The sequence below is a fragment of the Mobula birostris genome, unplaced genomic scaffold (assembly GCF_030028105.1).
Source record: "Mobula birostris isolate sMobBir1 unplaced genomic scaffold, sMobBir1.hap1 scaffold_3015, whole genome shotgun sequence".
Taxonomy (NCBI): Eukaryota; Metazoa; Chordata; class Chondrichthyes; order Myliobatiformes; family Myliobatidae; genus Mobula; species Mobula birostris.
In genome coordinates, this window is record NW_027276075.1 from 1 (window position 1) to 13,910 (window position 13,910).

At 52.6% G+C, this 13,910-nt stretch overlaps 1 protein-coding gene across 1 annotated transcript in view; it reads left to right on the plus strand.

Moving 5' to 3' along the window:
- Nucleotides 1-8,101: 8,101 nt before the first annotated feature.
- Nucleotides 8,102-13,910, plus strand: part of LOC140192896 (autophagy-related protein 2 homolog A-like) — a 30,887-nt gene continuing 25,078 nt past the window's right edge. The window contains exon 1 of the mRNA XM_072250399.1: nucleotides 8,102-8,242. Within this exon, the coding sequence (XP_072106500.1) occupies nucleotides 8,102-8,242 (141 nt within the window). The remainder of the gene's footprint in view (nucleotides 8,243-13,910) is intronic.

Below are 13,910 nucleotides of genomic sequence, written 5' to 3' on the forward strand. Positions count from 1 at the left end.
TGCCTGGACTCACTCGGATCTGACAGACCCTGAGTCAGACGATTACAACATCAGTGCCAAGCCACGGCAACACTGGCACGTTGTTCCTTTGCATGGGGCTGCTGCAGGAAGCTCCACAGACTCTGTGACTCCCCACTAACTCATCCTTCCACACCCCCAAATCACCCTTCCACACCCAGCTCACCCTCCCCCTCCCCGACTCACCTTCCCCCTCCCCCACCCCGACTCACCCTCCCCCTCCCCGACTCACCCTCCCCCGCCCCGACTCACCCTCCCCCTCCCCACCCCCACTCACCCTCCCACTCCCCCCACCCCCACTCACCCTCACCCTCCCCAACCCCCACTCACCCTCCCCTCCCCTCCCCAACCTTAACTCATCCTTCCACACCCCCAAATCACCCTTCCACACCCAGCTCACCCTCCCCCACCCCAACTCACCCTCCCCCACCCCGACTCACCCTCCCCTCCCCCACCCCGACTCACCCTCCCCGCCCCGACTCACCCTCCCCACCCCCACTCACCCTCCCCCTCCCCACCCCCATCCCCCTCCCCAACCCCCACTCACCTCACCCTCCCCAACCCCCACTCACCCTCACCCTCCCCAACCCCCACTCACCCTCCCCTCCCCAACCTTAACTCATCCTTCCACACCCCCAAATCACCCTTCCACACCCAGCTCACCCTCCCCCACCCCGACTCACCCTCCCCCACCCCCACTCACCCTCCCCCACCCCCACTCACCCTCCCCCTCCCCAACCCCCACTCACCCTCACCCTCCCCAACCCCCACTCACCCTCCCCTCCCCAACCTTAACTCATCCTTCCACACCCCAAATCACCCTTCCACACCCAGCTCACCCTCCCCCACCCCGACTCACCCTCCCCCTCCCCCACTCACTCTCCCCCACCCCCAAATCACCCTTCCACACCCAGCTCACCCTCCCCCACCCCGACTCACCCTCCCCCTCCCCCACCCCCACTCACTCTCCCCCACCCCCAAATCACCCTTCCACACCCAGCTCACCCTCCCCTGCCCCCACTCACCCTCCCCCTCCCCCACCCCCACTCACCCTCCCCCTCCCCCACCCCCACCACCTCCCCCTCCCCCACCCCCACTCACCCTCACCCTCACCCTCCCCAACCCCCACTCACCCTCACCCTCCCCAACCCCCACTCACCCTCCCCTCCCCAACCTTAACTCATCCTTCCACACCCCCAAATCACCCTTCCACACCCAGCTCACCCTCCCCCACCCGACTCACCCTCCCCCACCCCGACTCACCCTCCCCCACCCCCACTCACCCTCCCCCTCCCCAACCCCCACTCACCCTCACCCTCCCCAACCCCCACTCACCTCCCCTCCCCAACCTTAACTCATCCTTCCACACCCCCAAATCACCCTTCCACACCCAGCTCACCCTCCCCCACCCCGACTCACCCTCCCCCTCCCCCACTCACTCTCCCCCCACCCCCCAAATCACCCTTCCACACCCAGCTCACCCTCCCCCACCCCGACTCACCCTCCCCCTCCCCCACCCCCACTCACTCTCCCCCACCCCCAAATCACCCTTCCACACCCAGCTCACCCTCCCCGCCCCGACTCCCCTCCCCCTCCCCCACCCCCCACTCACCCTCCCCCACCCCCAAATCACCCTTCCACACCCAGCTCACCCTCCCCTGCCCCCACTCACCCTCCCCCTCCCCCACCCCCACTCACCCTCACCCTCACCCTCCCCAACCCCCACTCACCCTCACCCTCCCCCACCCCCACTCCCCTCCCCCTCCCCCACCCCCACTCACCCTCACCCTCACCCTCCCCAACCCCCACTCACCCTCACCCTCCCCAACCCCACTCACCCTCCCCTCCCCAACCTTAACTCATCCTTCCACACCCCCAAATCACCCTTCCACACCCAGCTCACCCTCCCCCACCCCGACTCACCCTCCCCCACCCCGACTCACCCTCCCCCACCCCCACTCACCCTCCCCCTCCCCCACCCCCACTCACCCTCCCCCTCCCCAACCCCCACTCACCCTCACCCTCCCCAACCCCCACTCACCCTCCCCTCCCCAACCTTAACTCATCCTTCCACACCCCCAAATCACCCTTCCACACCCAGCTCACCCTCCCCCACCCCGACTCACCCTCCCCCCTCCCCACTCACTCTCCCCCACCCCCAAATCACCCTTCCACACCCAGCTCACCCTCCCCCACCCCGACTCACCCTCCCCCTCCCCCACCCCCACTCACTCTCCCCCACCCCAAATCACCCTTCCACACCCAGCTCACCCTCCCCCGCCCGACTCACCCTCCCCCTCCCCCACCCCCACTCACCCTCCCCCACCCCCAAATCACCCTTCCACACCCAGCTCACCCTCCCCTCTGCCCCACTCACCCTCCCCCTCCCCCACCCCCACTCACCCTCACCCTCACCCTCCCCAACCCCCACTCACCCTCCCCCTCCCCCACCCCCCACTCCCCCTCCCCCTCCCCCACCCCCACTCACCCTCACCCTCACCCTCCCCAACCCCCACTCACCCTCACCCTCCCCAACCCCCACTCACTCTTCCCCTCCCCAACCTTAACTCATCCTTCCACACCTAGCTCCCCCTCCCCCTCCCCCACCCCACTCACCCTCCCCCACCCCGACTCACCCTCCCCCACCCCACCCCCACTCACCCTCCCCCACCGCGATTCACCCTCACCCTCCCCCACCGCGATTCACCCTCACCCTGCCCCACCCCCACTCATCCTCCCCCACCCCGACTCACCCTCACCCTCCCCCACCCCGACTCACCCTCACCCTCCTCCACTCACCCTCACCCTCCCCCACCCCCACTCACCCTCACCCTCCCCCACCCCCCCTCACCCTCACCCTCCCCACCCCCCCTCACCCTCCCCCTCCCCAACTCACGCTCACCCTCCCCCACCCCCACTCACCCTCCGCCTCCCGGCCCCCACTCACCCTCCCCCGCCCCGACTCACCCTCCCCCACCCCCCCTCACCCTCCCCCTCCCCAACTCACGCTCACCCTCCCCCACCCCACTCACCCTCCCCACCCCCACTCACCCTCCGCCTCCCCCGCCCCCACTCACCCTCCCCCGCCCCGACTCACCCTCCCCCGCCTCGACTCACCCTCCCCACCCCGATTCACCCTCACCCTCCCCCATTCACCCTCCCCCACCCCTGCTCACCCTCACCCTCCCCCACCCGATTCACCCTCACCCTGCCCCACCCGATTACACCCTCCCCATCCCAACTCATCCTTCCATGCCCCCAAATCACTCTTCCTCACCCAGCTCACCCTCCCCAACTCTGACTCCACCTCCCCCTCCTCCACCCCGACTCACCCTCACCCTCCCCCACTCCGATTCACCCTCCCCATCCCAACTCATCCTTCCATGCCCCCAAATCACTCTTCCACACCCAACTCACCCTCCCTCACCCCGACTCGCCCTCCGCCACCCCCGACTTGCCCTCCACCACCCCCGGCTCGACCCCCGGCTCGCCCTCCCGCAACCCCACTCGCCCTCCCGCACCCCAACTCACCCTCCCCCACCCCAGCTCAGCCTTCCACACCCCCAGACACCACAACGTTCACATCAGCCACTCCTCAGCACCCTTCATTTCCCACCCCCCACCCCCCATGCACCCCACAGCTCATACCTACAGTACTGTGCTAAGGTTTTAGGCATCCTGGCTATATGCCAAAGACTTTAGCACAGTCCTGTACCCTGATATAGTCACCGTCCTACTGTGTTTTCATGTGTCCTGCCGCTACTGAGAAGAGTTCCCTGGCCAAGAGTCTCTGTCTCTTTACCATTTGCTGTCTGAGTCACCTATGTCCTTACCATCAGTCTATCTGTGTAAGCTAGTCGTACATACACACAGCTACACTCAGTTACTTGCGGGCTGTGCTTTATCGAATTGCTTCTGTATCTGCACTAATTGTGTCATTTCGCTGCCTCAGATCTGGAGCGACAATTGTTTTACCCTGCTCTACACCCGCCACTGGTGAACGACAACAAACAATCTTCAGTTTTCATCACTCCCCCTCTGCTCTCTCTGCCTGGCAGCCTCTTGCAAAGTTAGAATGCAAGGACACGTAATTTCCTGTACAGATGCACTGCAGTTCACAGGGCTTGATATTCACTTCTCCAACGTTAGAGAACTTGCTCTTTCTCTGTGTGTACGTTTGGCCATTTCTGGCTGCCTGCCGTTTTGTTTCAGTTTGTACGTTGTGGCCTGTTAAGTTCTAACTGCAGACGTTACAACATAACGCGATCATTGCCACATTATCAACGCCTTACACTGATAAGGAAACTTCATCTGATCTTCACTTCCCTGTACCTGCTGCATCGTTTCATCCTTTCAGACTAGCTCAAGGCCCTCCCCCTCCCCCCACCTCAGCTGCCTGCAAAACGTTTCTCCTTTCCTCGGGGGGGTGTCCTCGATCTGAAACCTTTGCAGTCTCCCTCGCCACGGAGGCTGCCTGGCTTGCCGAGACTCCGTTGGGTTTCAGCTCCCCCTGACTCTTTCCCGTCGGTAGCTTTGACGTCTTCCACATGGGGGAGGTCGTACACAGGGCAAATGTCCGTGGGGAGCCAGGCTGGCGAGAGGGGAGAGATTTGCTCGCGACCTGGTGGGTACTTGTGAAGAGCTGCCACAGGAGGTGGCAGGGACAGATACAGTAACTGGTACGTGAATAGGAAGATTTCGAGCAGGGTGTCCCCACCTTTCTTATGCCATGGGACCAATACCATTAACCAAAGGGTCCAGGTTGGGAATCCCTGGTTTAGACAGATATAGGCCGAAGATTCTTCACCTCCCTCGGCTGCTCATCCCCCTTCCTTTCCTTCCATGGTCTTCTACCCTCTCCCATCAGATTCCCCCTTCTCCAGCACTTTACCTCTTTCACTTATCAGCTTTCCAGCTCTTCTCTTCAACCCTGCACCTCCCCCAGTCCGACGGAAGTCATACACACAGAAACAGGCCCTTCGGCCCACATTGTCCATGCTGACCAAACTGTCCACCTTTCACCCATGCCACTTTGAACTCCTTTCATCTCGGCACCTGTCTAAATACCATTCAAGCTTTGTCATCATCATCTTCTCGTCGTAACCCTGTGTGTGAATCACTCCCCTGACACATCATCATCTTCTTGTCGTAACCCTGTGTGTGAATCACTCCCCTGGCACATCATCACCTGCTGGGTATCCATCACCCTGTGTGTGAACGTTTCCCCACACGTCTGTTTTGAATCATTCCCCTGGCATATCATCATCTGCTGGGTATCCATCACCCTGTGTGTGAACGTTTCCCCTGGCACATCATCACCTGCTGGGTATCCATCACCCTGTGTGTGAACGTTTCCCCACACGTCTGTTTTGAATCATTCCCCTGGCATGTCATCATCTGCTGGGTATCCATCACCCTGTGTGTGAACGTTTCCCCTGGCACATCATCACCTGCTGGGTATCCATCACCCTGTGTGTGAACGTTTCCCCACACGTCTGTTTTGAATCATTCCCCTGGCATGTCATCATCTGCTGGGTATCCATCACCCTGTGTGTGAACGTTTCCCCTGGCACATCATCACCTGCTGGGTATCCATCACCCTGTGTGTGAACGTTTCCCCACACGTCTGTTTTGAATCATTCCCCTGGCACATCATCACCTGCTAGATATCCATCACCCTGTGTGTGGACATTTCTCACATGTCTGTTTTGAATCATCCTCCTCACACGTCTCTCTTGTGGTGTCAGGCTGCTCTGTGACCATCCACCCACACTGAACAGCACGTCACAAACCAGGCCTTTCAGCCCACAGTGACGATTCAATAGTAATCAAATGTCCAACTGAACTACCCCTTCTGCCTGCACAATCCCCACATCCTTCCATTTCCCTCTCATTCCCGTACCTATTTAAACATCGCTGAAGTCAAGTTTAATTATCATTCAAACCATATACTGTGCCTATTAAAAAGTATGCAGCCCCAACCCAAGGAAGTTTTCATGTTTTATTGTTTCACAACGTTGAATCACAGTGGATTGAATTTGGCTGTTTTGACGCTGACCAACAGAAAAAGACTCTTTTGTGTCAAGGTGAGAACAGGTCTCTACAAAGTGACCTGTATTAATTAAAAATATAAAACACAAAATAATTGATTGCATAATTACTGACCCCTTCAGGTCAGTATTTAGTAGATGCACCTTTGGCAGCAATTACAGCCTTGAGTCTGTGTGGATCGGTCTCTATCAGCTTTGCACTTCTGGACACTGCAGTTTTTCCCCATTCTTCTTTACAAAACTGCTCAAGCTCAGTCAGATTGCATGGGGATCGTGAGTGAACAGCCCTTTTCAAGTCCAGCCACAAATTCTCAATTGGATTGAGGTCTGGACTCTGACTTGGCCACTCCAGGATATTAATTTTGTTGTTTTTGAGCCATTCCTGTGTAGATTTGACTTTATGCTTGGGATCATTGTCTTGCCGGAAAACAAATCTTCTCCCAAGTCGCAGTTCTCTTGCAGATTGCATCAGGATTTCCTCCAGGATTTCCCTGTATTTTGCTACAATCATTTTACCCTCTGCCTTCGCAATCCTTCCAGGGCCTGCTGCAGTGAAACATCCCCACAGCGTGATGCAGTCACCACCATACTCCATGATAGGGATGGCGTGTCTTTGATAATGTGTGGTGTTTGGTTTACGCTAAACATAGCATTTAGTCTGATGGCCAAAAAGCTCAATTTTGGTTTCATTAGACCACAGAACCTTTTTCCAGCTGACTTCAGAGTCTCCCAAGTGCCTTCTGGCAAACTCTAGCCAAAATTTCAGGTGAGTTTTTTTAGTGTTGGGCACGTGGCCAAGTGGTTAAGGCATTCATCTAGTGATTTGAAGGTCACTAGTTCGAGCCTCAGCTGTGGCAGCGTGTTTGTGTCCTTGAGCAAGGCACTTAACTACACATTGCTCTAGTATCTGTGCGAGGAGTGGTGCCCACATAGACTTCCAATTTGCGCCTTGTAAGGCATGAAAATGCCCGACGTAGGCCTCTCATGGTCTGAGTCAACATTCCTTCCCCTTTTTTTTAACAGTGGCTTTCTCTTGGCCGCTCACCCATAAAGCTGTGACTGGTGAAGCACCCAGTCAACAGCTATTGTATGCGCAGTCTCTCCCACCTCAGCCACTGAAGCTTGTAACTCCTCCAGAGTTGTCATAGGTCTTATCGTGACCTCCTTCGCTTGACCCCTTGTTGCACGGTCACTCAGTTTTGAGGATGGCCTGCTCGAGGCAGATTTACAACTGTGCCATATTCTATCTCTTTCTTGATGATTGACTTAACTGTACTCCAAGGGATATTCAGTGACGTGGAAATTTTCTTGTATCCATCTCCTGACTTGTGCTTTTCAATAACCTTTTCGTGGAGCTGCTTGGAGTGTTCTTTTGTCTTCATGGTGTAGTTTTTGTCAGGATCCTGACTCACCATTAGTTGGACCTTCCAGATACAGGTGTATTTTTACTACAATCAATTGAAACACCTTGACTGCACACGGTGATCTCCATTTAACTAATGATGTAACTTCTTAAAACCAATTGGCTGCACCAGTAATGGTTTGGTGTGTCATATTAGAGGGGGTGAATACTTATGCAATCAATGATTTTGTATTTTAAATTTGTAATATTTAGATCACTTTGTAGAGATCTGTTTTCACTTTGACACAAAAGAGCCTTTCTCTGTTGATCAGTGTTATAAAAGCCAAATTAAATCCACTGTGATTCAATGTTGTAAAACGATAAACATGAAAACTTCCAAGGGGGCGTGGGGGTGAATACTTTTTATAGGCACTGCACATTAACTCATTCACTGCTATGTACTTGTCCACAAATGCATGCCCTCATGCGCTGCCCCTCAGATGCAGACTCAACCGCACCCTCTCCTCCAACCGCGGACACCTCACACCCTCCTCAGGCCTCACCACAGATGTGCAGCCACCCACACCTCCCCTCAGACACAGCACACCCATCTGCACCCTTCACTCTTCAAACGCGTGCTCCCCCGCCTTCCCATCCGCACCCCCGTCGCGCCCCCATTGAAGGGCCGCTAATGCCACTCGCCCGCGCTCAGGCGCCGTCGCCCGAGCACGACCGCGCTCCCCACCCACGAGCTCGGACCGCGAGCCGGTCCTACTCACCTGTCCCCTCAGCCGAGTCTCTGCGGCTCCGCTCCGTGTCGATCAGGGCGTCCGTCAGGTCATCTGTATCAATTGAATCACCTTGACTGCACACAGGTCTCCAAAAACAGATCTCCATTTAACTAATAATGTCACTTCTAGAACCAATTGACTGCACCAGCGATAATTTAATGTATCATATTAAAGGGAGGTGAATAATTATGTAATCAGCAATTTTGTGTTTTTGTAATTAATTTAGATCACTTTGTAGAGATCTATTGTCACTTTGACATGAGTTTTTTTCTGTTGATCAGAGTCAAAAAAGCTAAATTAAATCCACTGTGATTCAATATTGTAAAATAATAAAACATGAAAACTTCCGGGGGGGGGTGAATACTTTTTATAGGCACTGTGTGGATACAGCTGAACAAGACAGTGTTTCTATGGGGCCGAGGTGCAAAAGATTCAAAATAGCAGCACACATTCAAAATAGTGAGTAACATAATTCAAAACATCGAGCAAAGAAGCATTTTCACTCAAAACAAAACATATCGTCCAAGACGCTGGGCGACTGTGTCCAGCAGTCGATGGTACAGGCTCCCGGCAGTGTACAGACTCAGGCAATCCAGCCTGTCGTTGCAACTCCTGAACGCGGGAGGACAGCACTGACGGGCCAGGCCGGGCCCCAGCCAAGCTCAACCATGCTGTAACGCTTCCGCCCCTCTCACCTGGTCTGCAGCAGCAGGCAAGCCCGAGGCTTGAGGCCTAGTTCTCACTACAAATGAGGCTACACTGCCCCCCTTGTCGACTCTCCCTCCACCAGACCAGCGTAACAGGCCTGCAGCAACTTAACTTCTATCGCTGCCCAATAGAGTCTTGCGATCTCAAGTGAAATGTCCGAGACAATCTCCCACGGTTATGCTACATCAACTTCAATGCTTCCAAATAGCGGGCAGCAAGCCAGGTTAGCTCCTCTGTACTCAAACCGGCCAGAATTTACCGGCCTCGGCCACCACCCCAGGCGGTGCATTCCAGGCTCCCACCACTCCCTGTGTCAAACAAAAACCTTGCCCCTCACATCTCCTTTGAACTTTCCCCCTCTCACCTTCAATGCATGCCCTCTGGTATTCGACATTTCAACCCTGGGGAACAGATACCGTCTGTCCACTCTATCGGTGCCTCTTAAAATCTTACAAACCTCAGTCAGATCTCCCCTCAACCTCCAGCACTCCAGAGAATACAACCCAAGTTTGTCCAGCCTCATCCCTTCTAATCCAGCCATAATTCAGAATATCATAAAATGGTAAAATCATAATTTTGTAAATCTCTATAAGATCGTCCCTACACTTCAAAGTTAAAGTTCCAGTCTATCCGTCAAGTCCTGGTAACGTCCCCGTGAATCTTTTACGCACCCTCCCTTCCTAACCAGAGCATCTCTCACTACCAATCCCACGCTTTAAGCTTCCCAAATTCCCAGACTGTACCCCTCAGCTACACACCCACACACCGACGCCTCTTTGCCTCACTTCTATAGACTCTGCGCCCATCTCCTGAGTAAATATAGTTGCAAAAAATTCATTGAAGATCTTCCCCATCTCTTCCAGCTCCACACACAGATCACCATTCTGATTTTCCGGAGAACCAATCTTGTCCCTTGCAATCCTTTTGCTCTTAACATATCTGTTTCATCTCTGAGGATGCTCCATCAGCTTGTCTGCCAGAGAAACCTCATGCCTTCTTGTAGCCCTCCTGATTTCTATCTTAAGTGTTCTCTTGCATTTTGTGTACTCCATAAGCACCTCATTTGTTCCTTCCTGCCTATACCTGCTATGCACCTCCTTTTTTTGCTTCTTAACCAGAACCTCAACAGCTCTCGAAAATGAAAGTTCCCTACACTTGTTATCTTTACCTTCTATTCTGACAGGCACATACAAGCTTTGTATTCTCAAAATTTCACTTTTGAAGGCCTCCCACTTACCAAGTACACCTTAGGCAGAAAACAGGCTGTCCCAATTTAGAATCTCAACCCGCAGGCCAGGCCTATGTTTTTAAATGTTTACTTTGAACTTAATGGCACTTGGGTGCAGAGGATGCAAAGTGTTCCCTTGAACAAATTTCTGCCACCTGCCCTGACTCATTCCCCAACAGCAGATCGAGTATTGCACACTTTCTCGTTGGGACTTCTACATAAGGAAACTTTCTGAACACATTTGACAAACTCTGTCCCATCTCGTCCTTTTACAGTATGGGAGCCCCGGTTAATGTGTGGAAAGTCAAAATCACCTTCTAAACAACCTTATGTTTCTTACACAGCGATCTCTCTACAAATTTGTTCGACTACATCCCGCAGACTGTTGGGTGGTGGGGAATACAGCCCCATTAAAGTGGTCGTACCTTTCTTACTCCACAATTCCACCCACGACGCCTCACTGGACCAGTTCTCCGCTCTGTCCTGACTGAGCACTGCGTGACATTTTCCCTGACCAGTAACTCCTCTCCCTTTGATCCCTCCTGCTCTGTCACATCTAAAACGACAGAATCCCAGAATACCGAGCTGCCAATCCTGCCCCTCCTGCAACCAAATCTCACTAATGGCTACAATGTCGTAATTCCAGGTGTTGATCTGCGCCCTGAGTTTATCCAGCTTTCCTACGATACTGCTTGCATTAAAATATACGCAACTCATGACACTAGTCACACCACGCTCAACCCTTTGATTCCTGACTTTGTCTGAGGACTTACAAACATCTGTCTCCACAACCCCTCCACTAACTGTTCTGGCACTCTGGTTTCTGTCCCTCTGCAATGGAGTCTCCTGCCTCCTCTCTCCCGTTGGACAGAAGATATGAAAGACTGAAAGCACGTCCCACTAGGCTCAAGGGCAGCTTTTACTGCCTGTTATAAGAATCTGAATCAGGTTTAATATCACCAGCAAATGTTGTGAAATTTGTTATATGGCAGCAGTACATCGCAATACAGAATAATAAAAACTGTGAATTGCAGTAAGAATTAAATAAATAATGCAAAAAGAGAGAAAAATCAGTGAGGTACTGTTCATGGGTTCAATGTCCATTCAGAAATCTGATGTCAGAGGGGAAGAAGCTGTTCCTGAATCATTGAGTGTGTGTCTTAAGGCTCCTGTCCCTCCTCCCTGATGGTAGCAATGAGAAGAGGGCCTGTCCTGGGTGATGGGGGTCCTTAATGATGGATGCTGCCTTTTTGAGGCATCGCTCCTTGAAGACGTCCTGGATGCTGGGGAGGCCGGTGCCCATGATGGAGCTGACTGAGTTTACAACTTTCTGCAGCTCATTTCGATCCTGTGCAGTTTCCCTCTCCCACCCCGGCACTCCCAGAACAGATGGTGAAGCAGACGGTTAGAGAGCTCTCCACAGTACCTCTGTAGAACAGAGGTGTTAACTACAGAATACTGCTGACCAACACCCGGTCTGATAAGATGGGCTGTTGACCTCATGATCCACTGTGTTGTGATCTTTGAACTTGATTGTCTGGCTGCAACATGCTCTGTCTGTAACTGCCACTTTATTCTACATTCTGATGTTCTTTTTCCCTTGTGCTATCTCGCTACGCTGCGGTGGTGAAGTGTTCTGCAGGGGTGGCAATGTAAAGCTGTGTTTTCACTCGCCCTCAATATATATGACAGTAGTGAAGCAGTTAACGGTTAGCGCGGCACGATTGCAGCTCAGCACGTTGGAGTTCAGGTGCTGTCCGTAAGGAGTTCCTGCGTTCTCCCCTGCAAGGCGTGGGTTTCACCTGACTGCTGTGGTTTCCTCCCACAGTCCAAAGACGTCCCGGTTACTCAGAAAATTGGGGGTTGTAAATTATCCAGTGATTAGGGGGTTGCTGGGCATTGCGGCTTGTTGGACCGGAAGGGCCAACTCCACCCTGTATCTCGAAATGAATAAACGAGCAGATTCAGTCTGGAAGGTTCTGTGTGGCTGGCATTCAAAACAAAAGCTCCCCACGTATTTTGGTGTTTCTATATCGCAGTACTGTGCATATATATAGTTTTGGTGCCTAAGACTTTTGCACAGTACTGTAGTCATTTTACTGCCACAAAAAAACCCCCAAATTTCATGACATATGTGAGTGATGATAAACCTGATTCTGATCTGGGTCTCTATTGTGGACTGAGAGTGGGAAGGGGACAGGGAGAGGGGAATCATGGTTGGGAAAAGGGGAAGGGAGAGGGGAGGGAGCGGGAAGCACCAGAGAGACATTCTGTAATGATCAATAGACCCATTCACCTTGCCTGGTATGGGTTCCTGGGAAACTGAAAGGTCTGATAAGTCGCCTGGACCAGACTGATTACACCCCAGAGTTCTGAAGGATGTGGCTGAAGAGATTGTGGAGGCATTAGTAATGATCTTTTAGGAATCACTAGGTTCTGGAATGGTTTCGGAAGACTGGAAAATTGCAAATATCACTCCACTCTTCAAGAAGGAAGAGAGGCAGAAGAAAGGAAACTATAGGCCAGTTAGTCTGACCTCAGTGGTTGGGAAGATGTTGGAGTTGATTATTAAGGATGAGGTCTCAGGGTACTTGGAGGCACATGATAAAATAGGCCATACTCAGCATGGTCTCCTCAAGGGAAAATCTTGCCTGACAAATCTGTTGGAATTCTTTGAAGAAATAACTAGCAGGAGAGACAAAGGAGAATCAGTTGGTGTTGCGAAGTTGGACTTTCAGAAGGCCTTTGACAAGGTGCCACACATGAGGCTGCTTAGCAAGCTATGAGCCCATGATATTACAGGAAATTTCCTAGCATGGATAAAGCAGTGGCTGATTGGCAGGAGGTAAAGAGTGGGAATAAAGGAAGCCTTTTCTAGTTGGCTGCTGGTGACTAGTGGTGTTCCACAGGGGACTGTGTTGGGACTGACTCCTCTTACATTAAATGTCAATGATTTGGATGATGGAGTTGATGGCTTTGTTGCAAACTTTGCAGACTATATGAAGATCCTTGGAGTTTTGAGGAAGTAGAGAGGCTACAGAAGAATTTAGACAGATTGGGAGAGTGAGCAAAGAAATGGCAGATGGAATACAGTGTTGGAAAGTGTACGGTCAGGCATTTTGGTAGAAGAAATGAAAGGGCTGACTATTTTCTAAATGGAGACAAAATACAAAAAATTGGAGGTGCAAGGGACTTGGGAGTCATTATGCAGGATTTCCTAATGGTTAATTTGCAGGTTGGGTCTGTGGTGAGGAAGGCAAATGCAGCATTAGCTCTCATTTCAAGAGGATTAGAATATAAAAGCAAGAATGAATATAATGTTGAAACTTCATAAAGCATTTGTGAGGCCTCACTTGGAGTTCTGTGAGCAGTTTTGGGCCCTTTATCTGAGAAAGGATGTGTTGAAACTGGAGAGAGTTCAAAGGAGGTTCAGGAAAATGATTCCAGGATTGAATGGCTTGTCATATGAAGAATGTTTGATGGCTCTGGGCCTGTATTTGCTGGAATTCAGAAGAATGAGGGGTGACCTCATTGAAACCTTTGGAATGGTGAAAGGCCTTGATAGAATGGATGTGGAGAGGATGTTTTCTATGGTGGGAGAGTCAAAGACCAGAGGACACAGCCTCAGCATAGAGGGGTGTCCTTTCAGAGTAGAGATGAGGAGGAACTTCTTTAGCCAGAGAGTGGTGAATCTGTGGAATTCATTGTCACAGGCAGCTATGGAGGCCAAGTCTTTATGTATATTTAAAGCAGAGGTTGATAGATTCTTGATT